The sequence below is a fragment of the Rhododendron vialii genome, chromosome 7a, assembly GCF_030253575.1.
Source record: "Rhododendron vialii isolate Sample 1 chromosome 7a, ASM3025357v1".
In the NCBI taxonomy this organism is placed as follows: Eukaryota; Viridiplantae; Streptophyta; class Magnoliopsida; order Ericales; family Ericaceae; genus Rhododendron; species Rhododendron vialii.
Window position 1 is genome coordinate 28,251,404 of NC_080563.1, and position 24,869 is coordinate 28,276,272.

Below are 24,869 nucleotides of genomic sequence, written 5' to 3' on the forward strand. Positions count from 1 at the left end.
ACAGGTTGTCTTTCAAAGTGCTTGAGATGTTGCTGGATGCAGGGGATGCCATGCTTGTGCTTCCCCTTCGGTAAATTGGTAAGAATTTTGGTGGGAGATGTAATGAAAGGAAAGGAAAGGAAAGGTGCTCAAATTTGATCTTATAAGAGGATGGGTGTCAGGGACGAAAACTGGATTTCGTAAACAGGAGGGTCGAACTATGAGCAGTAAGCACAAAATACCACCAATCTGTAGACAAGTAAGTAAGTTGCTAATCTTCTAGTCTCAATCAACCATTGACATAGCCTCAAAATACTTTCTAATTGTTTGAATTCCGGATGTCAAATGACATTATGCTCAAAATGATTAAGCTCCATTCTTGAGAATGTTGTTTGAACTTCCCAATTCTTGAAAATACTTCCCAATTAGTCTTGTGAACTTGGAGTATTCATATTAAAAATAAAAATAAAAATAAAAATAAAAAAAACCAAATTCGACGCAGCGGCCTTGGCCCTCATTGAGGGAGTACATACATATTTATATTTACATGTATAAGTATAACTATCTCACGGTCCCATTCGATTAATCAACGGTCTCAAAACAAAAATTTGTGGGCCGATTCGGTTTTAATTTTTGAATCCGTATCTGAATCATGAATTCACGAATCGGGACCAAAACGTACGGTTCGATTTGGTCCAATTTTGCGGTTCATCAGGTGTTTTTCCAGCCCTAGTGAGTGCAACATAGTACGGGTTTAGTCCTTAACTCTTTTTTGATCATGGGTTTAGTCCTCAACTTGTTCCCCCGTCCGTCCCCTCTTTTGGTTTTCAAAATTAATCCAAGTTCTGCACGCTCTCCTTTCATTGGGTCTGAGACTCTAATCTTTACAACAGGGGATGTGATTTTCCTCCAAAAGCCAATAGGTTTTCCCTCCAAAACCAAGTAGGATTCCTTCCAAGTCCATCGGAGGGTGAAGGTAGGGGTTTCATTGATGAGTTTTTCAATAGTTTAAGTGTTTAGGTGATATTTTGTAAAAGTTAGGGGGTTTATTCGTAATTATTGATAAAAGATCAGGGGTTATTTTGAAATTTTCCAAAAAAACTTACTCAATATATTTACCCCAAGACACCCCTAATGTCATTTCCGTTGCACCAAAAAAAGAGAGAGAGAGACTACACCTATTTCTCTCTCTTTCAAAAAAATTCCAGAGATCGTCTCGTTACTCCACAAACCAAGATCACTCAAACCACCGATCTATCTCACAGGGAGTCGCATCTCTCCATTTGGGTTCGGCATTCTTGCAGTGAAAAAATGGACATCAGCTCTCCTTACAGGGAAGGCTTACCAACGACTACGAAAGCAGATAGGCGATGGAGGTCAAAGCCTCTACCGACGTCGTCCAAGCCCTCCATCCTCCTGGCCTTCTTCTCATGCGTCGCCTGGCTCTACATCGCCGGCCGGTTCGTCTTTTTATGTCAATCATCTTGCAATTTTTTCTTTCTCATTCATGTGTTTTTCTGACGATTATTTGTTCTCTTCTGATTGTTAGGTTGTGGCAAGATGCAGAGAACAGAAATTTGCTGGCGAATCTACTCAAGAAGAACGCGGAGCAGGTTTGTCTTTTTGATTATCTTCTTGTTTGGCTGCTCGGGAAAAATGTGGGAATCTAAGATGTATTTATGAGTACCTGTTCGCTCTCGTTAACTGAATTACCTTATGATCTCGACATAGGAAATTGGGAAAATGGGGCTGGCATTCACCTTCAGGGTCGGTTTGATTAGAAAGAAAATTATGCTGGAAAATGAAAACGAGTAAAAGAAACGAAAGTGAAAAGAAAATGTATTTTCTTCTATACTTTTGATTAAGAGGAAAAGTTTCGTATGAATCTTGCAAGAAAGTGAAAAAGAAAATGTAGTTTGTTCCCTACGTTTAATTAAGATGAAAAGTTTTGTAAGAATCTTGCAAGAAAACATTGATTGGTACTAGCTTACCCTTACCTTACAATAAGGATCATGATAAGAAAGGAAAATATGTGGGCATAATGTTAAGTGTCATATGCTTGGTTATTCACGATTTGATTTGATGCATGATTTAGAAAAAAAGATATTATAAGATGATTCAACTCCCGATTTGACAATTGTGCTGAAAATGCAAATAACCTGGAACTTTTAGAAAGCAGAACCAAACACTCCACCTAGTTTAAGTATGATTTCTTAACCACGTAAATTCAAATTTTAATCTTGAATTAGTGGAATGGAACCCAATAGGAATATTGTTGGTAGAGTGAGCCTGAAGTTGATCTTGCTAAAATAAGGTTACCTGAAGTTGCATCAATCTTTTTGCAATCGCTTACATAGTTGGTCAATTGCTATGATAATATGTCAAAGGGTTACGACTATCATGCACAACCGTAAAATCACTTAGGTCATAATTAGGCTACATTGGACGTGGCATGGCTCATAAAGTTCATCTCTCTCTCTCTCTCTCTCTCTCTCTCTCTCTCGCTCGCTCGCTCTCTCATGAAGAGAAAGCCTTCATGAAGGTAGGAGAGTCAAATCATTTACCTCAATAAAGTGCAAGGGTTATGGCTGACTGGGCTAATCCCGTTGATTCACAACTTTCATACACAAGGCCACTATGGGTTGTAGATAGACCATCATAATCTCTCATAACAAGCACTGCTTTACCTCGTAACAAATACCACCTCTTAGATATTCATTGTTTTCCAGATTCATAGAAAATCAAGTGAAAAAGTAACAAATGCGAAAACAAATGATCCCAAGGTTTTCAGACTTCCATTAGGTATTAGACTAATATTATGTTTCACTAAGTAAGCCTTATGCCATAGTTTAGTATATATGAAGTGACTTTATCACTGCTATGAACCAAAACCAAAAGCAAGAGCAAGTTTTGGCTTATTTTTGGAAGTTTATACAGTTTCTGCCCCATTGTTTGAGGGGGGTCAGGATAGCCTATTCAAACCTTAGGTAATAGTCTTAGGTTTTCTCATATTTATCTTTTGGAAGAGCCTGTTTAAACGACTCTGTTGATATTGTTTGGGGTAGTAACGGTAGTTTATAAATTGGAATTAGTTTCTTGTTAGAGTCCTAGGGTTTCTACCCTTTTCTTTAATTGTCTTGCATCATTGTTGGCAACAACACAATGGAGGTTTACTGAGAACCAAAAACGAGTGCATTATATGTGTTAAGTTACCAATTGTCCCAAAAGCTCGAGCTATTAGGAAATGGGCCCAACAATGTATGTCAAGCTATCTAACACCCTCCCTCACATGCAACCCCGTCTTGCACGTGGAGATACAAATTTTCATAGATAGAGCGAACCAGAATACGAATGGGAGAAGTAGAATGCAAACGGGGTACAAATACACAGAGAGACTTAAACCCAAAACCTCTTGCAACCTGAGCTTTAATACCATGTTAAGTTACCAATTATCACAATAGCTTAAGCTTTTAGGAAATGTGCCAACCGTTTTTATCAAGCTATCTAAACAATATGCATGCACTGCTGCTCTTATATAAATTTCTTCTCCTACTTCTCCTAATGTGTTTGTGCCTTTTGTTCTAGAGGCCCAAGGTTCTTACCGTGGAAGATAAGCTAATGGTTCTAGGATGCAAGTATGTTTCTTGATCGCTCTATTGTCTGTCTGCATTATGTAGTTGATTCTGTGTTCACAATACGAGATCAGTATGTGCACCATTGTTTATGATGGAAATGTCTCAGGGATTTGGAGAGGAGGATTGTGGAAGCTGAGATGGAATTAACTCTAGCAAAGAGTCAGGGTTATATCCAAAATAAGTTGCAGCAAAGTGGCTCTTCTTCTGGGAAAAGGCTTCTCGCTGTTATCGGAGTTTATACTGGATTTGGGAGCCGGTTGAAGCGAAATGTGTTTAGAGGGTCCTGGATGCCAAAAGGTCTGTTCAACACCCAAGTGGATACAATTGTTAGTATTAATAGGGAATAGATTGCATGCGTATAGTTGAAATTGGGGAGGAGATATATACATGGCACTATGATACCCTAACTTTCTCTTTCTTTGTTTTTGTATATGATAATATTGAGATTGAATTTGGTCAAAGTGAAGATGATGTGTAATGGCTTAGAAACATTGTTACTGGTTTTCCGACGGATTGTGAATGATTTCTTTTCTTTCATTCACTCTTTGTTTCGTGTACTCTTTTTGGAAGTTTCAAATAACCACAGCACATACCCGAGGGATAATGAATAAAGCGATGGAGGAAGGAAAGAGCTTGCCCCAGGGGCTGTGGGATAGGTTATTTCCTGCTCGATTTGGCTCAAGGCCCTGCTGGACTATGGATATAGTTTCTAGACCAGTTTGAATGTGAAAGAGGAGATTAAAAATATTTTCCAGCACGCATACACACACAAACAAACATACATATACGTATGTATATCTATATTAGGGTATGCTTGCTACCACCTTATAATTTCTCTATTCCTGCTTCTAGTAGGTCAGATCGTCAAAAATTGTAGGTATTTGATACTTGCAGCCGCAAAAAGTGGTTTGATAAGTTCTTATGAGTAGCCTTCTTTTTTAACGAGAGGACTGGTTATGGATGACAAACTTGGTTTTAAAGAAGGCCGTATTAGTTTCCTTTGAAGAATGGAAGCATATCGAGTTGATGAGGAGCATGGGAAGATGAAGAAGGGAAATTTGGAGTTTACAAGGTTACATAAGGCATTACATGATCATATTTTGGGTTATGTATCACATAGATTGCAGTGCTGCTGGCAAGATTTAGTGGCATTATAACAGGTTTAGAAGTTAGGGATGTGTTTTCATTTCAATAGTTGCTGGACATGAGTAGTGCGGTATAGTCCACAATGAGTCAAATAATGCTACTGAATTTTATTTTGAGTTCTACTTGGTGTTGAATATTTGGAATTATCAAATATTGTAGTTGATAAATTTGAATTTTAGTCCTTAAAGAAGTAGAAGGCGTTTTAAGTCCATAAATATGCATGTAATCTCTCTTTTCACGAGAGGGTTGGTTTTTGAGGATTTGATATTTTGTTAGGGGGAATATGCCAATCCTTTCATGGTCGAAATGCCTATTTTCTTCCCTTCTCATCTTCTTCTTTGCTCTTGGTTCATAGAATCATAGTCTATGGAAAGTGCTCGTTTTGGCATCTAAACCTTGTCATATCACATATCACAAACAAGTCAACCATCATCGCTTCTCCTACCTATTTGCCTTCGGTTCAACCAGTAAATCCATAAATATTTCCATGTGTATATCTCAAAAGACCAGACCCTAGAAATCTTATTTTCCTTCTTAGAACCTTAAATCTAGAAGCTTCCAACAACAAAACTTACGTCACTAGTTTGTGACCGCTTAAGTGGTGAAACGATTGGAAATTTGCAAAGAGGATTGGGGTTCACGTATCTTTTGCTGCATTGGGATGTTGTTTGTGCCACTCTCCCATACGGAGGCTTGGTGATCCAGAAGCTAATCTTCAACCAAGTTTTCTCTTGGAAATGGTTAAGGAGATATGTCTCGACAGATAGGATCTGGGGGAGTGGTGAAGGCAAAATGTTGATGTCTGTAAGTAGATTTGACATCTTGGGAAGTTTTGTTTTTTGTTTTTTTTAGCAGCGGGTGTTAGAAGTTTTTTAGGAGGGGATCAAGTTATTTCCAGATTCATAGGAGTTTGGTGGTACTTGCGGGTAATGGTACAAAATACTTTAGCTTCATCTTCGGTTGGTGGAGGAGGGGTTGGACTTAGCTTTTGACATGGGAGTTGTGATGACTACTTCAAAATAGAAAGGGAACTTATTTCGTCATATTGCTTTTCACTGTGAGTTATGTGATTGGGAGATGGAGGAGTTAATGGCTCGTTAGGGTGCTTAATTATTTGATGAATATATGGAGAGGCAGATGGAGAGAATGCTTTGTATTGGCGAACTTCAACGTCTAGAAAGTTCAATCTGTGAAATCTTTGTACGGAGTTTTAGTGGGTTGCAAAGGTGCCTCTTTTTCCATTGGACGAAGAGGAAGTGAACTATTTGGAGAGAGTTTTTTGCGTTTACAGAGTAGATGAGTTATTGTCAGTTCTCTGGCGTAGTTGAGCCATCTTTGAGCAAATTTTAGTGTTTTCTGGAGTTTCTTTGAATATATTTTTTTATTCGTCTGAACTTCTTTGCTTCGCCTATATGTGGCGGTGTGCACTCTGTTTGTGTCTTACTCGTATTAGTGTATATCCTAAAATACCATTTATTTTCACGTTTTTGTTTTTTCATTTATATTTTCATCAGGAATTAGACATTGTGGAACAAGATTTTGATGTTCACTGGTACATTCAAATTTAACTTAAAAACAGTTGAAGTAAAATACTGAAGTTTTGGCATTACATATCGAACATGGTTCCTTTCATTAGAAATTTTATTTGCAAATTCCCTTTTCTATATATCAGGTGATGCTTTGAGAAAGCTTGAAGAGAGGGGAGTGGTCATGCGTTTCGTGATTGGTCGGAGGTTCTCCCCAGCGCTTTTAAACTGTGTTCTCTATCTTTTAGAATTTTATGATACACTAGATCTAGCTACTATCCTACTATACTTTTAGCTGGACAAACTGTTTGTAATAACTTAATGCCTTTAAAATTGACAGCGCCAATCGAGGTGATAGCTTGGACCGCATTATTGATGAGGAAAATCAGCTGACTAAAGATTTCCTTATTCTTGTAAGTTTTTTAATGTTTTAGAAGAAAACTACTTGAGTCTTTTTCCCATAGATAAATGTGCAGGCATACGCTTTTGAGTTATGTGTGTATAAATTATAATACATTTACGACATCTAGTTAATATCTTCAGGAAAATATCTTGGAAAAACAATTGGTCTCATGATTACTGTTTACTTTAATCTGTAAATATCCTGGTATATTATCTTAACTGCAGTATATGAATCATACTTAACAGAAAAATTTGATGTGAAGGTATAGTACAAGAAATAAAACTGGTTCCTATACAAAAAAATTTATGTGGATATTAGGGTCAGCTATTCAGTTCATCTGTTTCCATTTGTTATTGTTCTTGGATTATGTAAACATGCACAGCATAGAATTTTGCTTTACTCTTTTTCTGTTTATTAGGAAGGTCATGAGGAAGCTCAAGAGGAGTTGCCCAAGAAAGCAAAATTTTTCTTTAGTACAGCAATTCAAAATTGGGATGCAGATTTTTATGTGAAAGTTGATGACAACATTGACCTTGATCTTGGTAAATATTTCACGCTTAAATTTCTTGCTTAGAATGTCAGAACTTGCATAATTTGTACTCATTTCCATGGACTTGTATAATTATATTCGTTTGTTATATGCTGGCCTGGCAGAGGGGGTAATTGAACTTCTCGAAAGTCGCCATGGTCAAGATAGTGCTTACATTGGATGCATGAAGTCTGGAGAAGTGATAACGGAAGAGTAAATATTTTTATCTTGTCTCAGTTCAACTCAGTTTATGTCACTTCATAAGGAATGTGCCTAATACATAACCATAATAGCCCCATATGATGCTTATAAATACTAATCAAAATGAATTTCTCAACTCTTGACATAGTTGTCTTTTGGGTTCATCGTTGCATGAAGTCTCTCAGATTCCACCCTGCTCGCCATGGTGCCATGTCCTGCCCTTGAGTGTCCCTGCAGTGTTCGTTTTTTACGATGTTCTAAAAATCGCTAGGGGCTAGTCGGGCGGTCGACCACCTTCGAGCGATTAATCGGCGATTAATCAATGCATATTAATTAGTAATCGGTGATTAATCGTTAGTCGGACCTAATCTGATAGGCCCCACTAGCAATTAATCGCCGATTAATTGGTGATGCGGTCCATGATTAATGCAATGGGTAGTTTGGTAGTTTCAAAAGATTCAATGATTTGGGATGATGAAGGGCCTACTTGGGATATTGACCTGGCATGCATAAGGCTGTGACTTTTCATTTAGGGAAGTTTGACCACATATTCAATGCATGCAACCATTAGACAACAGATTCATTTTATCCAGCTATCTAGGGGATGGGAACAGTCTTTGGCATTAAACACATTGGGAGCCTATATATTGATGTACTTCAAGAGTTTGAGATATGAATGATTGAATGAATGAAAATTTGAGTAGCTATCAAGCTCTTTGATTGTGTGATGCAATCATATCTTTGGTGTGATGCTAAAGAGCCCCTAGGTGTGATGCCTTGGGTTTTCTAGGTGTGATGCCTAGACCAATCCTTCTCTAACCCTTTCTCTTCTTCTTCTTACAAATTCCTGTTCACGTATTACTGTTCACAGCCCCAAAACAGCCCCTTTCTCTTGTGTTTGATTATACTTAGCCTTCTATCAATTCTGTCCTGCATCAATCGGAGATTAATTCCTTGTTTTAGAACACTGGTTTTTTATTGTCACATTTTATTGCTTACCTTCTAAAGTGGAAGTGATCTGTGTGATGGGACACCTTGGAAAGATTTATATCCTCAAGAGATGATACAGAAAACAATAGATGCTTGCTGGAAAAGAATTATATCTGTTAGAATTGTATCATTAATAAAGAAGAGCCGGACTATGTCTTTGAAAGAATTTTATCTTAGATAGGAATACAAGCATATCAACTTCGCCTCCTGCTTCCTTTATATGAGCTCTTGTGGTTGCATATTTGGCATTGATGTTCTGTAGTGTGTGCTACTTTTTAAACTGGGTTTCAAATATTTCTTATCTTTGAACGTGAAAGCACTTTTAGTGTTACTGTTATTGGTTCGCTATTTGTTCACCCAAGTTTGTTGATTGATTTTCAGGGGAAAGCCGTGGTATGAACCTGAATGGTGGAAATTTGGAGATGAGAAATCGTAAGTAAACTAGCTGATGGATGAGAATGGGTACACGCGCTGATAATACTTTCTTTAATTAAGGGACCTTATCTGCATTTACTAATTATCTAATGGTTGTAGATTACTTCCTGGTATCGCTGAAAATAATTGCTTTCTCATTTCTACTTCAATGTTTCATTGTACATCCTGTACAACTTTTATATGCAAGAAACCTGGTGGGAAAGGAGTGTAAATGATTATTTTTCTTGGGCTTTGCCGCATTGGATGTACATTTCGAGTTGTTTCACTGACAAATCGCTGACTAACATTAAGAGTCTTAGTGATTTCGAGTTAAAATTACATTTAGCTACAGAACTATGACGGACATCATACAGAACCATGACAACATCAGCAGAGGTTTGTTTGGATATTTCTTAAGATCAACATTTCCATGGTCCATATAGCATCACCAAGGAAAGCTTCACATGTTACACCAGTGCGTTCCCTTCATTTCAAACAATCAAGGACACCAAACCAATAAATCTAAGCTAGGGGCTAATGCTGGTTAAGGATTGTCCATTTAGTACAAAGCAACAGATTAGGATGAGGGATTGCATAGAGGCTTTTGTCCTTGCATCGTGAGAGATGTTATTTAGCAATACTGAGGAGTTAGATGAATCACTCGAAAGATCCTGTTGTTCCTTTCTTATTGCATGTAGAAGACCATAGCGGACCAAGCTACTCCCTGATATTGTGGTAAACTTCTTCCACAAAATTTTAAAATCTGACATGATTATTGAATATTGGGGCTTAGAAACTGTGCACTTATGGTATACAGCCAGGCAGACAACTCTAGAAAAGGAGCATGCAAAGAAAGGTGCTGTTTGCTCTCTGTTCCCTCTGAAAGAGAACACAAGAGGCATCACCAATGGTTGCCCATTGCCCGAGTTTATCTGTAATATGGAGCCTTTCCCTAATTGTGAAGCCAAAGAAGCTATGCCTTGGAATATGGTTAGGGGACCAAAGGAGCTTATTCCAAGAATCTTTCTCACGGTGAACCCTTTAGGAATTCCAAGTTGCAGAAGCAGAGTGCTGATAATTAGGAGAAATGGTCCTCTAGACTTGTATCTGGAAGGATTAGGAAGGAATATGGTAGAAGTGGGCATAAACCCCCTCAGCCCCCAAGAAGTGGATTGGTGTCTCATAGTTGTTGATGGCCAGTCTCCACAACGATCATGGTAAAAGCGGTCATAAACTAGATCCCTCTGGGCCCAACAAGTGGATAAGTATCTCGTAGTTCTTGAGGGCTAGTACCAACAACTTTTTTCTATTTTATGTGACACACAAGCATACAAGGAGCCTGCATAACTGATAACTCCAGCTCCATAACTTCATTTAAAAGTCCAAGGGGTTTCCAATTTTCAACCCACAACAAAAGTAGTTTCATCCCAAATTATATTCTCATAGAGGTTTAGCCACATTTCTGAGCTTTAAAAGCTTTGTCCAAAGATCACTCTGAAGGGCCTTTGACAGTTCAGATTCACCTGTCCTTGGAGTATAATTTTTGTGGCTCTGCTTAGCCGAAAGAGTCTCCTGCATAGAACATAAAGCCCATAGGCGCCCAAGCATTGCAGCCTTGTTTCTTCCAGTCAGCTGTTAGCCCCCTCCTTTTCAGGGAAGCAAAGACCTCCCCAGGTCACCTTAATAGAGTGAGTTTTGGTATCAATGTTAAGTTCCCAAGCTGTTGGGAAATGGGTCCAACAAGTATATTGAGCTAATAGCCTTTCAAAAAAAAAAAAGTATATCGACCTATTCAATATCCTCCCTCACATGCAAGGCCGTCTTGCATGTGGATTTGCAAATTTTCGTAGATAAAGTGAAAGATATTACGAAAGGGCAGATGCTAACGGGGAACAAATGCCAGCAAAGAGACTTGAACCCTAGACCTCTCCTAACCTGAGCTCTGGTACCATGTTAAGTTACCGATTGTCCCTGAAGCTTAAGCTATTAGGAAGTTGGCCCAACAAGTATATCAAGCTATTCAATGATCAGACCCTGACCATAGGAAGTTCCTGAAAGAAAATATTACTCAATATTGCTGCAAATCTTCTTAGGAAGTATGAAGTGCATTCTCCAAGAAATCTGAAACTGAAGGGAATATATATTATCAGTTGAAGCTTGTCTGCATAGGTTAAAGTTTTGCTAGCCCAGCTTCTGATCCTGATTGTAAATTTTGAAATGACCGCAACGCAGTCATCTGCAGAGAGCTGGTAGATAAGAGAGGGACAGCAAGATACTGAACAGGCAGAGAATCAAGCGGAAAACCAAGAATTTGGAAGACCGGCCTTGTGAGCAAAAGGGAGTCAATCTATTCCTGCAATCTACACCCTGCTTTTGTTTTTGTTTGGTAGAAGCCCCCGAGGATTTAGGAAATTCAATGGCAGGCAGTGTTCTAAAACAAGGGCTTAATCGGCAATTAATTGGTGGTGGGGCCTATCCGACTAGATCCGACTAATTGCTATGTGCCAATTAATCGCCGATTGCTAATTGATATGCACTGACTAATCACCGATCAATCTGATTAATCGCTTGAAGGTGGCTGACCGTCGACTAGCACTGAGCGACCTTTAGAAAATTGATGGCAGGTAGTTGAATAACTCTGAAAAGATAATGAATCTTGCTTGCAGAGGTGAATGGGTCATCTGCAAAGAAAATGGGACTGATACGAATGAAGGTCCTGATACTTGGATGAAAGGAAAACCAGCGATTCTTAAGGTAGTAGTGAATACTTCAGGGATACCAAAAGGCTGCTAAAATATCAAGGCAAGGTTCCATGATACGGTATAAAAGGCCTTTATTATGTCATTCTTCCTGGCATGAGTGACCTTAGCCCTGGGTTAGCCTCAAACCAGCTAATGCATGATCTTATCTACTGAAGGTTCTCTGTAGTTGCTCAGTGTTTATTAACATAGTTACTTATTATTTCAGCTGACAGGATAGGACTTGTTTATTAATCAATCTTGGGTAACACTTCAGGAAGATGAGGATTTAAGTGTCTTACTTTGGTTGCCCTTGTGGTATTGATCGACCTATCTGAAACATTGTGAGAACTAAGAACGCTGTTTGGACCTTGTTGGTTGCACGAATTGATTTTGCCTTTTTGTATACCTTACTCAAATGCTTCTTCAAATAGGCTTCTGCATCTTTTTCCCCATTTGTGTAGATGTTGAATGGAAATTAGTTTTCAACCTCCCAGTTTCAGAATAGCTAGTTTTATTGTAAAAGTTATTTTAAGTTGAACTTCCTTGGGAGAATAAGATTGTAGATGATTGATTTGTTTTTCATATTTTTTATATGAAAAACAAATCATGTTATCCCAAAGGAAATGTAGATGGGACAATTTCAAATCTTGGGGTTAGCAACATTTTGTGATATTTACAGTAATAAACTAAATTAGTAATTAAAAAAAAAAAAAAAAAACTCTTGAAGATATGTGTATAAAATGTTTGGAACTGTCTGTGAAACATAGTGCACATTATAATTTGTGGAGTTTTTTAGTATAACCACAGAGATTGAAGCGAAATATATATCTCAGAATGGTGCTTCTTTCATATGATACTGTTATTTTTGCTTGATGTAACAAGGGCTTAATCGGCAATTAATCGGTGGTGGGGCCTATCCGACTAGCTCCGACTAATTGCTATGCGCCATTTAATCGCCGATTGCTAGTTGATATGCACCGACTAATCACCGATCAATCCGATTAATTGCTTGAAGGTGGCTGACCGTCGACTAGCACTGAGCGACTTTTAGAAAATTGATGGCAGGTAGTTGAATAACTCTGAAAAGATAATGAATCTTTCTTGCAGAGGTGAATGGGTCATCTGCAAAGAAAATGGGACTGATAAATGATGGTCCTGATACTTGGATGAAAGGAAAACCAGCGATTCTTAAGGTAGTAGTGAAAACTTCAGGGATACCAAAAGGCTGCTAAAATATCAAGGGCAAGGTTCCATGATACGGTATAAAAGGCCTTATTATGTCATTCTTCCTGGCATGAGTGACCTTAGCCCTGGGATAGCCTCAAACCAGCTAATGCATGATCTTATCTACTGAAGTTTCTCTGTAGTTGCTCAGTGTTTATTAACATAGTTACTTATTATTTCAGCTGACAGGATAGGACTTGTTTATTAATCAATCTTGGGTAACACTTCAGGAAGATGAGGATTTAAGTCTTACTTTGGTTGCCCTTGTGGTATTGATCGACCTATCTGAAACATTGTGAGAACTAAGAACGCTGTTTGGACCTTGTTGGTTGCACGAATTAATTTTTCCTTTTTGTATACCTTACTCAAATGCTTCTTCAAATAGGCTTCTGTATCTTTTTCCCCATTTGTGTAGATGTTGAATGGAAATTAGTTTTCGACCTCCCAGTTTCAGAATAGGTAGTTTTATTGTAAAAGTTATTTTTTAAGTTGAACTTCCTTGGGAGAATAAGATTGTAGATGATTGATTTGTTTTTTATATGAAAATCAAATCATGTTATCCCAAAGGAAATGTAAATGGGACAATTTCAAATCTTGGGGTTAGCAACATTTCGTGATATTTAAAGTAATAAACTAAATTAGTAATTAAAAAAAAAATACTCTGAAGATATGTGTATAAAATGTTTGGAACTGTCTGTGAAACATAGTGCACATTATAATTTGTGGAGTTTTTTAGTATAACCACAGAGATTGAAGCAAAATATATATCTCAGAATGGTGCTCCTTTCATATGATACTGTTATTTTTGCTTGATGTGACTGGTTTTGTCTACCATTAGAATCAACTGGCCAATACCTCATCGTGTTTCAGGTACTTCCGGCATGCAGGTGGTGCACTTTTGATTCTCTCAAAAAATTTAGCTCAGTATGTTAATGTAAACAGGTTAGTTTTTGGTTCCTTCTTTGATAGGTTCGTTTCGATATTATTTTTCGAAGTTGTGATAAACTACATGTATGTGGGATTATTCTTCAACTATGGGGAGTCAGGACTGTAAGGAAAAAGAGGCTGAAGCCATAAATCATGTGCCAGAATGGCAGTCTGGCTTATGGCTTGTTTAGTGAACTAGCATAACTTGGTTCTTATTGCATATTGAGCATATGTTGCTCATACTACGATGTATCTTTGCAAGAACTGGGTTAAGTTGGCTAGGGATTCCACCAATCCAGATACTGTGAATCCAAGTCACACTCAGATGAAGGCCAAGAACTTTCAAGATCAGATTCTTTGATTTTATAGGTTCCAAGTGTATGCAATTTAGGGGTTTCAAAACCATGGTAAAATGAGGAGGGAATACGCTATTAGATGACAGTCCTACATGAGATTTACTTGTGCAAACCCATGAAGTTTTTTGGAGACAGTCTGGGGTTGATGGGTCTAAAGATTTGCAATCAACTTTTTCTGGGGAAAGTGTACTTCTCTAGAGGTGACTAGTCCTTATGGGTTGTCCTCTGGAGAAGAATTAAAAAGGGTTTGAGCAACTCCTAGAATTATCAAATGGTGGTGACTGGTCAAGTTCTCGGATTATACTTTTAGTGTGGCAAAGAAAGATTGTAGGTTCTTACCTGACAATATATCCAGTGTCTGTTAATAGGAGTCCTTTTGTCTCCGGGAGGGGGTTCCACTGGTATGACATTGGAGGAGCTTCTGCCCCTAATGGAAAGGTTATATGCTTTGCAGGGGTTTGGGACAAAGGAAGATTTGATGCAATGGAGCTTTACTTTTAAGGGATCTTTTCAAGTGAAGTCCTACTGCAATGCCAGAATTTTGGGGAGAAGTTATAAGGATATGACAGGGTTGACCTAGGAGTGGAAGACAATGTTAGAGCTAGAGGAAGCTCTTGGAAGAACATTCCTAAAGCCCTGGTTGGTTAATGAAGGGCTGTGCCGGAATACAATGTTGGTAGAGTGTAGCTTTGATCTGGTTTTGTTTTGGAATGTTTTCCGTGTGTGTAAGGATTTTGTTGTTTGTTGGTGGGAGTGTACAATGCTATATTTACCACCAAAAAAAAAAAGTACTTTACCTTGGAGAGCGATTTGGGGGACTCATGCCCCTTTCAAGACATTGGTGTTGTATGTGCATGGAACACGGAGACGGTGAATCACCTTATTCATTGTCCGGTAGCTTGGGAGCTTGGACTTTGATTTTCTCTTGTTTTAGGGTGGTTAGGGTCTTTGGGAAGGAGGTTTAGAACTACGTTATTATAGGACTAAGGTGGGGAAGAGGAGGAGATTTGGGCAATGATTCCTCTTTATTTTTATTTTTTTGAACCGCATTCCTCTTTGTTTGATGTGGCTTATTTGGCGAGAAAGGGATTGGCATTTTGATGGCTTGGAGAGTGCTTTGTATGGATTTGAAAGTACAATTTGTTAGTGTTTGCATAGTTGGGAGTCAAAAGAATTTAATTTTTCCGTATGTATTTTGTGAAGGCGAAAAAGCCCCTTTAGCACTTTTAGCCCCATAGGGAAGATCACCGTAACTTGACATCGCTTGATTTACATGGACATGAGGCCCTTCTGTCATAGGCCTTAATTGAAAATGGGTGGCTTTCCATTACTTTCAGTCTTAAATGCAATTTTTACTTTACATGAAAATAAAGAAGAGGTTATTTAGTATCTGGTGAAGTACTAGGCTATGTTCGTAGACCTGGGATGAGTATTGAGGTGGGTGTGGCTCCATTTGGGTGCTTGTGTAGGTATCCCCAAGAAGTACACATGTTTTTATGTCCTTACTTGGATATTGGCAACATAGATGTCTTCACATTTGATTTTTGTTATATTTATCAATGTTTTCAAAGCTGAAATGCTTATGAGCGTTGATTTTTGAGGGGGGAACCACAAAGGCATTTGCCCGTCCATTAGAGACTTAGGGAGACGTATGCTTTTCACACCTTTTTGGCCTTATATGATGGAGGCAAACGCATCAGAAGAGTCAATTTTTTTTCTTTTTTGATAAGTGAAGAGTAGGTTCATTTTTAAGCAATGTTCTAAAAGTCGCTAGGGGTGGAAAAGGGGTGCCTAGTGCCTAACCACCGACTAGTCGGTGGCCTAGTGCCTAGCTGCCTAATCTAGGCACCAGACCACCACCTAGCCAGCAGCCGCCTAGGCCAACTTTTAGAACACTGTTTTTAAGTTGTTGGGGGTGGAAGAAGAAGGATTTTCGATCATTGGCGAGACGTCTTGTAGTGCTTTTGAAGGTTGGATCTTTTAATGCACTAGGTTTTTATGCCTTAACATGCTTTCTTATGAATTTTATTTACTATTTTCTTATTTTTAACAAGGTGCCTTTGTGTGGCACAAACACCATCCTCTCTCTCTCTTTGGAGTATTCTTAATTCATATTATTTTTGTAAACAAAAGATAAAAATCCAAAAGGAGCCTTACGTCTCGCCTCATGGGAGGTCACCATCTCGTCTTGCGCTTTTGCCTCTGAAAACTTTGATATTTATGGCATGTTTTGGTTAAGGGATGTACTTGAACTGCAATGGAATCTAGTGGTAAATTCATGTGTGGATTCAGAGAACATTCTTTACTCTATGCCTGATTCGCCATCAATTGAGGGAAGAGCCTTTACTTTAGGTTAGGCTGGTCTCTTCATTCTCGCAATTCCCTCATCCACTGATTGATCACACGAGTAATAGTGAAAATGGAAGAGAAAGTAATGAAGTACGGGAGCCATAAGCTCTTGTCCTATGGGAATCTCTCAACTAAAACTCTTACTGAGAATTTCTCCTCCTTATTGGTAGGTTAGCCGTTAGCCTAGCGAAACCTTGGGTCAGTTGACTATTGAAGCATGAGCACTATGTGTACATGTTTTGTTGTCGCTGTATTAGTTGTTTTCTTATCTAGTTTTCCTAATGATGCAGTTTATCTCTAAAGACTTATGCTCATGATGATATATCAGTTGGGTCATGGATGATGGGTCTCCAAGCGTCTTACATAGATGACAGTCGTTTGTGCTGTAGTAATTTGAGACAAGGTAAATGTGCTCTGTGCTGCTACTTAGGCTTTCAAATTTGTGCCCCACCTTGATAATTTACTACTTTTTCTGTCTTGTGCGCTATATTTTTTTCTTGTTGGCATATTGCTACTAAGGCTTGACAGGAGAGAGTAGGTAATTGAAAGTGGTCTTATGCAAATTTATTCAACGTTTAGTTTGCTATTGCATATCCTCACATATGCAAAGGACAAAAGGTAATGAAGTGATGCATGTGATGCATCAACTGCAACGATATTCGCAGTAGACCATTGAAACATAAGTGGCCTTTTGTAGAGATTAAAACAGCGGGACCAGGAGTGGCCGACAGTTTTTTGTATTCATTATAGGTTATTATGAAGAGTTTTGTGATCATGCGTGATGCGTTGTATGGCCCTCTAGTTTTTCTATATATTTTTTTGCTTCTTTATTTTATGTGTACTTCTCTATTTGTTCCCACATCATTCGGATTATCAGATAATTTTCATAATGCGTGTTCACAAAGTTGTTATCTTATAGAAGTTAAACCTTATTTTATTCTTGGCTACACTTAACTTGGTCCCCCATCTATGAAGCACGGATACGGATACGGGATACGGATACGACACGATATGGATACGGCAAAACTTAAAAAACTAGGATACAGATACGTCGGGGATACGGCTGTGCAAATTATATATTTTTATAATTATTAGGCTCATACTAGGCACAAGAAGTCAAAAAGTAGTTAAATTGCCAATACCAAGCATTAAGCACATGTCCAAGACAAGACAAGTCATTCCAAACAAAGAGAACCTAACAAAAACTAAATATCGATGTTATATTGTTAGCCTTCAATTGCATCTCCTTCGCCTTCATCGGTGAATATCACAGCTTCCATGTCCGGCTCATCAAGGGAAAGATTTGCAATTTCAAGTATACCAGCACCCTCAAGGGAATCAAATGCATCTCCTCCAACATCCCACAATTTGTTATCCCCCTCCGTGTATACTCGAGTTCTCCTTGATAGGAGACGAAGATTGTTGTGCACGTAAACCAAATCTTCCGCTCGTTGTGGTGTCATTTTGTTCCTTTTGATAGAAAGAATAAAAGAGTACGTACTCCAATTTCTTTCACAACATGATGAGGAAGATGGTTGACTAAGCAACTTCAACGCTAAAGATTGGAGTGTAGGTGCTGGAGACCCATGTGCAAACCACTAAATAAGTGGTTCTTGTGCCCCTCTGTCATTTCTTGAGTCGTAGTCTCCAAAATTTTCTAAGCAACCCGAAAACTTGGCATACTCCACATTGACAATCCTTCTCTCATCTGGATTCGGAAAGTATCTTTGGAAACACTTGTTTCTCATACTTGAAATCTCTTCATCCCTATGAGGAGGAACACGCTCTGGATTTTCATCCAACCATGTTGTACTATAGTACCTAGATAAAGAGTTGGAAACTACAAAAAATCAGATTATGCAAATAATATTTAGTACAGATATGTAAATGCATTGTTAGTTTGTTACCTTGGATTCAATGAATGTGCAAGGCAATGAAGAGGTGTGTTACTTTTGGCCCACCTGTCAACTAGTATATTGTGCACCACAGAATAAAAGACTAGCTCATCAGTTTGATTCTTATTCTCATGCTTGTAAATGGCTGCCCTCACCTTTTCAATCATTGCATCCCACATCTCATAAACCAAGTGAAGACATGGTTTATCGGTGTCACAAGCTCTAAGCATCTCATAAATTGGCAATGTGAACGAAAGTATATAATCAATATCACCCCACCACTCCTCTTTCAACAATAAGGTCCTCACTGCATCAGCTTTCTCAAAGTTATCCTCTTTGTAAGCAACCCATTTTTCACTTATAACCATCGATTGCAGGCCACGCTTTATAAGTTTAAACCTTTTTAGCATCACAACAGCAGATGCAAAGCGCGTATCTGCTACAGCAAGTAACTTCAAGGGCACGAACTCATTGAAAATTGCTAACCTCATTGAATGATTCATTATGAAGTTCTTAATATCAGCCACATCATCAACAATACTGGTAATCCATTTGCAGTCATTATAAGCAAAAGCAGTACCTCCAGTCTGCTTTGGGGCACAAATATTTTTAAGAGCAAGATTCAAGGTGTGCACTACACAAGGAGTCCAAAATTTTTTGGGATACTTGCCTTCAATAAGTGCACCAGCAGCAGAACAAACAGGAGCATTGTCCGTAATCACTTGAACCACATTTTGAGGCCCAACATCTTCAATAGCTCGAGTCATCAACTCGGAAATGAAAAACTTATCTTTGTGCTCTCCCTCACAATTAACAGCTTTCAAGAACATTGCTCCAGCTTCTGATGCTGCCATAAAATTGATAAGGGGCCTTCTTTGAGAATCAGTCCATCCATCGGTAACAACACTCAATCCCTTTTCATTCCATGACTTTCTAGTAGGCTCCAACAACCTCTCCACATTTGCCCTTTCCTTTTGTAACAGAGTTGTTCTCAACAAGTTATAACCCGGTGGGACATAACCACTAATCAAGTTGTTTGCAGCATATTGAAAAGCACTCACATAATACGGGTTTCTAGATAGATGGAATGGCAACCCACCTGAGTAGAACATGCGAGCAATCTCAGAATGCAACTGTTCTCGAGCACCAGGATTGAATGCCTTCTCAATAGCAGTAGTTCCACTTGCCTTTCTTTTTCTTGTTTCATACCCTTCCAACCTAAATCCTCCAGTTTCAAAACTCATTCCACCAATAGAATTAGATTGGCAAGACGAAGGTGGCAAAGGAACATTTTTAGGCATGTTCATCTTCTCCTTATTCGCGGCATCATCAATTTTTTTCCTCATTTCAGCAAGGTGTTGAGGAGTCACCTTGGGACATACTCTGATCCCATTACCAGTAATTTTCAAGAGATGTGCCTTGACCCTAAAGTATGACCCCCTATATTCATTTAGACAAAAATGGCATTTAAAAATGGTGTTTCCACCTCCACCTCCCAATTTTTCTACCCTGGTAACATAAGCCCAAAGAGGAGCTTCTTCTTCATTTGTGTTCGTGGGATTGCTACTACCGCCTGTAGAACCTAAACTTCCGGTTCCAGAACTGCTCATCCTAAAAATGACAATTTTGTGCAAAAAATAAAAAAATTCAGCAAGTTATCTACACATTCAGAGAGTAAGAAAGAGGGAGTATCTAGATTCTAGACCAATCGAGGGAGAGGGGGAGGAAGAGAGAGAGTACGATCAGAGGAGAGAGAGAGAGAGAGAGAGAGAGAGAGAGAGAGTACGATCAGTCGATCAGGAATCGAGAGGGAGAGAGAGAGAGAGAGTGACAGAGTGTGTACCTGCATGGAGAAGGAATCGAGAGGGAGAGTAGGAATCGATCGAGATTCTGGACGTCGGTCGAGAGGGAGAAGAGGAATCGATTGAGATTCTAGGGCTTGGACGTCGGTCGTCGAGGAAATCGTCTGGTCTGCCAACACTCAACAGACTTACGTATTTTGTACTCCTTATAAAACTATTACACTTTTCCCCCTTTTAATTTATAATTTTATTACACTTTTCTCCTTAAATCTTTAAAAAATTTCATTTTTGACCCCGCCGTATCGGGAAAAGTATCTGGCCGTATCCCTCGTGTATCGCTTGCGTATCCGAAACGTATCTGAAAATAAAAGCATTTAATTTAATTACAGGATACTTATTTGCCGTATCCGATACGTATCGGGGCGTATCGGGCGCGTATCCGTATCCGGGAAGTATCCGATACATGTACGTGACTAGTTTCGGAGTATCCGTGCTTCATAGTCCCCCATTGTAAGTGATGGAATATATATGCCTGAAAAGGCATCCCTTTGGACAACAAAGATGTCTCTGTATGGCTATGTGGGGAGGAAAACAAGGGAGGGTTGAACGTATTTTTTTTCTCCTTGATTCACCTATTTTCCCTTATAGGAAAATTGGTATTTTAGAAGGATTTTTTTTTTTTTTTGGGGGGGGGGGGTGGTGGCGGCGGCGGAAAGCTCTTTGATGAATGCTTAAATTTTTGGAAATGAAACTTCTTATAATGAAATACTCTGCCTTCCCTCCATTTGCGTCCACCTTCAGGGTGCACAAATTTTAGTTGCTCTGGAGAATTCTGCCCATTGGCATCACACAATACTCTATACCCTCCTACTAAACAACTGAAACTTTATCCAAGACACAGTCCAATTATGATTTTGAGTTTCCTCCTTCTATTTCTCCTTTTCCCCCCATTTTTATTGGTTTGCTGTTCCTTTTATTGCCAGTAATTTGAATAAAGCTAAAAAACCTAGTTGTTCTTATTATGCTATAGCGATTTTAATGCCTTGAGCTTTCTGCAATGCTAACAATTGGTGCATCCAACCGTTGTCTTCAGACAAGGTGTGTTCCGTTGCTTGATTACATAGAGGCAATTGCTTGCCATCTTAACCGGAGCCTACAGCTTGCTCGCTTGGTTGGTTACTGATCTGCTCATTCCAATAGCATTGTGTATGCTGAAATAACGATGATTTTTGCAGCATCTGGCGACAGTGAGGATTTAAGAATCATTTTTTAGTCAATTCTTTTGGATGGAAATTTGACATTTCTATGTTTTTTTCGCAAAATACAACAGCAGTAATCAGTAGTACACAGGTTTTCAGATTCACAGGATACATCCATATGTCGACCAGAAACAATTGGATTCTGATGTGTATATCTATCCAAAGAAAGGGGGGGAAAATGAAAAAAAGAGTTGTCGGCTCTAATTATCCGGTTGTACAATTCAAATCATAGTAGTATTATCCGGATACTTTAATATGGCATTTTTTCTGTTTTTCATTAATCATCCTTCATATGACATGTTCAAACAATGATTCAAATCAAATGATTGCTGATTTGTTTCACTATCCATACACATCAAGCTCTGCTATGTTTGGATTGAGTTTTGATATAGGTTTTTGGAGTAACGAGTGCAGAGTGATAGATAGAGAGGAGAGTTATTAAGAGAGAACTTGTGGGGACCATACGCAGAGAGAGTGGTTGAATTTAGAGCGAACACAGAAAGGTTTCCAAATTGCAATCGAAAGCTTTATTACTCCCTCCAATCAAAGCTTTTTTTAGGACCGGACTACAGAATACTTATGATGCATTTGTATGTACATAAAAGTAATGACTGTACCATTGTTTCTTCTCGTAACGCAAAATCTATACTTTATATATTTAACTGAGAGGAGAATTTTTTTCCCACAAGCTTAGGATTAAAAATTAAGTTGAACAAAAAGTCCTAAAATCTACGCATTGATTCTAATCATCCCCATTTACATATCAAAATGTTTAGTGCAAATGTCAGCTACCCTACACATGAATATATACACACACACACCACCTTGGTGTTTCTTGGCAGCGTAGGAGGGGAGCGGGAAAAATTGCTGGGTTTGGGAAAACCTGTGAGAGTGAACTGCAAGCCGAAGTACTGCAAAGGTTCTTAGTGCGTCAAGTTAGCAACAAATGTGCAATGAAATTTAACCTATTCGAATTTTCGTCTGAATATCCGGTTATCTACTCAATAGGCTGCAAAGGCATAGGGATACCAACCCAACACTACGACATGAAAAACTGCTTGTGTCTATCTATCTAACTAACTACATATGTAGCTTGGAGAGGATCATCATGGCAAGGGCACAGGCAAGGCAGTAGAGGAAATTCATCAAGTTCCAAAATATCAGGCTCTGCTCGTTGTTGAGGATGTTACGTTATAAATATGTACTCAAGAAAAGTGAAGTCAAGCAAAACAAATTCTATTTTCATGTGCGTGTTCAATTGAAAAATAATAATGCAGAAAAATCAAAATTCTTTCTTTTTTGCAAGATCTATATTGTATGAAAGTGTTTCCCAATAAAGTCCATTGAGTGCAAAGAGAACCAATTTTGTTTACTGGGAAACACTTTCATACAATATAAAGTCCATTGAGTGTAAAGAGAACCAATTTTGTTTACTGGGAAACACTTTCATATAAAGTCTATTGAGTGTAAAGAGAACCAATTTTGTTCACTGGGAAACACTTTCATACAATATAGATCTTGTTTAAATTGCTGACACCCATTTTGACATCCAATTTTGTTTTGGGTCCCACTGTGAGGTTCCAAACCGTTGATCTTGTTTAAATTAGTAGAATAGGGGGCCTTGCAAAAATTTAGCTAATTTTAATATCAGTAAGTGCTTGATCCAAACACTTTTACAAAAAACTGTGATAGGAATTGGTGTTTGCAAAACTGTTTGGATCATGTTCTTATCAATATCAAAATGGGCTGAATTTTTGCAGGGCCCCCATTTTACTCAATTAAACAAGATCAACGGTTTGGAATAGCACAGTGAGATCCGAAAGAGTGAGGTGTCAAAATAGGTGTGAGCGGGCAAGATCGTTTGAGAGATGTGAACTTCTTCTCAAGAACATTCCAACCCTCAAAACTTGATTGGCAATGTAGAATAGATGCATAAACTAATGTAGAAAGAGTTGCAGTGACACAACTCAGAAGGTGTCAATTGTAGAGTTAAGAGAGATTCAGGCGTAATGAGAGTTAAGATTCATTAGTATTAGCAAAGAAAGATTGGGAGGAAGAATAAAAGAAGAGGTTGAAATTACCCAAAAAAAAAAGAGAGGTTGAAATTACCCAAAAAAAGAAAAGAAAAGAAGAGGTTGAAGAAGATTGGGAGGAAGAATAAAAGAAGAGGTTGAAATTACCCAAAAAAAAAAAAGAGAGGTTGAAATTACCCAAAAAAAGAAAAGAAAAGAAGAGGTTGAAGATGAAGACGAAGAAGTTGCCATGGTTGTGGATCGAAGCTTGTTAGGATTTTCTCCAGTGGATGGCACGTGTGCCATAACGGTGATGAGACTTTTCTGAAGCATTATCCCCTGACACTAATAAATTTAGTTATGTGAATCTAGAGAAATTAATTAATTGGCATCTCTCCGTCCCACAAAGATTTTTCCTTACTAGAAGACGTGTAATTTACAATAAAAACATGAAGTACTTTCGTACATAATTTTTAAAAACTTTTTGCACCAAATTAAAGATCTCAATAAGTTCTTTAATTCGTTGCAAAGAATTTTATTATGAACAAAAGTATTTTATTTTTTAAATGAAAAATTGCACATGTTGTGTAGAAGACTATCCAGTGGCGGCTCAAGAAATTTGTAATAAGATATTTAAAAATTACTTTAACTCTACTAGCTGATCCATTAACCAATAATATAAGTACAAAATGTCATATAGTGGTATAAATAGTGCGGTAAAAAAAACATTTATTCTAAAAAATTAGCTATAAGGCAAATTGATAACTTAAAAATATATACTTGTTTTTTCAACAAACAGTTTTTTTTTTTTTGAAAGTTGTCGTGTGGCATAGTAGATAGTGTTTCGAGAATGGAGGAGGAATTTTTTTTACAGCTGTCCTAGATGAGATCTATTTGGTACCAACGTTTAATTGGCGTATTAATATACTAAAACCCTTTTGAAAGAAATTGTAACGAATATGTTAGGGCTAACCTTCTCAAAAATATATTGTTCTTTAGGATGACATGATAAAATTTTCTATTGTAGTCTTAAATTCGAAGGAATATTATTCAATTTAACAAAGTTTGCAATGTAGTTGAATTTTTTAAAAACTTTGTCCGTTATTCTATAACTAACTAGACAAAAAAGAAGAAGTTATTGTCACGTATTCAAAATTAACTCATTTAGACCATCGACAATAAAGATGGAGAGAGAACGTGGGTCATAATACTTACACAAATACGGCCCGTTTGGATGGATGATATGATTTTTGATGGATATAGGAGGAGAGTGGATTTGAGTGTGAATATAGAATAACAGGTGATATGTAAAAAGGGTGGACCCACCTCTTAAAAATGGTAAATTTGTAATCCAGTGTTTGGATAAATTTTTGAGAAGGGGGACATGGAAGGTGGATATAAATAGATAAGTTGTAAAATGACTCAATTGCCCCCAATTTATATTTTAATGAACAAATTAGATTAATTTCATTATAATTACA

General features: G+C 38.0%; 1 protein-coding gene across 5 annotated transcripts; it reads left to right on the plus strand.

Moving 5' to 3' along the window:
* The first annotated feature begins 1,124 nt into the window (after positions 1 to 1,124).
* LOC131333127 (hydroxyproline O-galactosyltransferase HPGT3-like) lies at positions 1,125 to 21,637 on the plus strand. Of its 5 annotated transcripts, XM_058367477.1 has the most exons (12): positions 1,125 to 1,439; positions 1,529 to 1,592; positions 3,565 to 3,614; positions 3,721 to 3,911; positions 6,433 to 6,493; positions 6,627 to 6,699; positions 7,108 to 7,231; positions 7,344 to 7,431; positions 8,791 to 8,841; positions 13,659 to 13,730; positions 16,711 to 16,823; positions 21,211 to 21,637. In XM_058367477.1, exons 1-12 carry the CDS (start codon positions 1,291 to 1,293, stop codon positions 21,231 to 21,233), a joined length of 1,059 nt encoding a protein of 352 aa, XP_058223460.1. In that variant the 5' UTR covers positions 1,125 to 1,290; the 3' UTR covers positions 21,234 to 21,637. The 5 variants fall into 5 exon arrangements, with proteins under 5 accessions (XP_058223460.1, XP_058223461.1, XP_058223464.1 ...); XM_058367478.1 differs by lacking the exon at positions 13,659 to 13,730; XM_058367481.1 differs by lacking the exons at positions 16,711 to 16,823; positions 21,211 to 21,637 and having other exon boundaries at positions 8,791 to 8,871; positions 13,659 to 13,710.
* The last annotated feature ends 3,232 nt before the right edge of the window (positions 21,638 to 24,869 follow it).

Excerpts from the sequence above, each read along its gene's own strand:
- LOC131333127 (XM_058367477.1), top strand. The coding sequence starts at position 1,291 with ATGGACATCAGCTCTCCTTACAGGGAAGGCTTACCAACGACTACGAAA. Across the intron at positions 1,440-1,528 it reads TGGCTCTACATCGCCGGCCG|GTTGTGGCAAGATGCAGAGA; the intron begins GTTCGTCTTTTT and ends TCTGATTGTTAG. Across the intron at positions 8,842-13,658 it reads AAATTTGGAGATGAGAAATC|GTACTTCCGGCATGCAGGTG; the intron begins GTAAGTAAACTA and ends ATCGTGTTTCAG.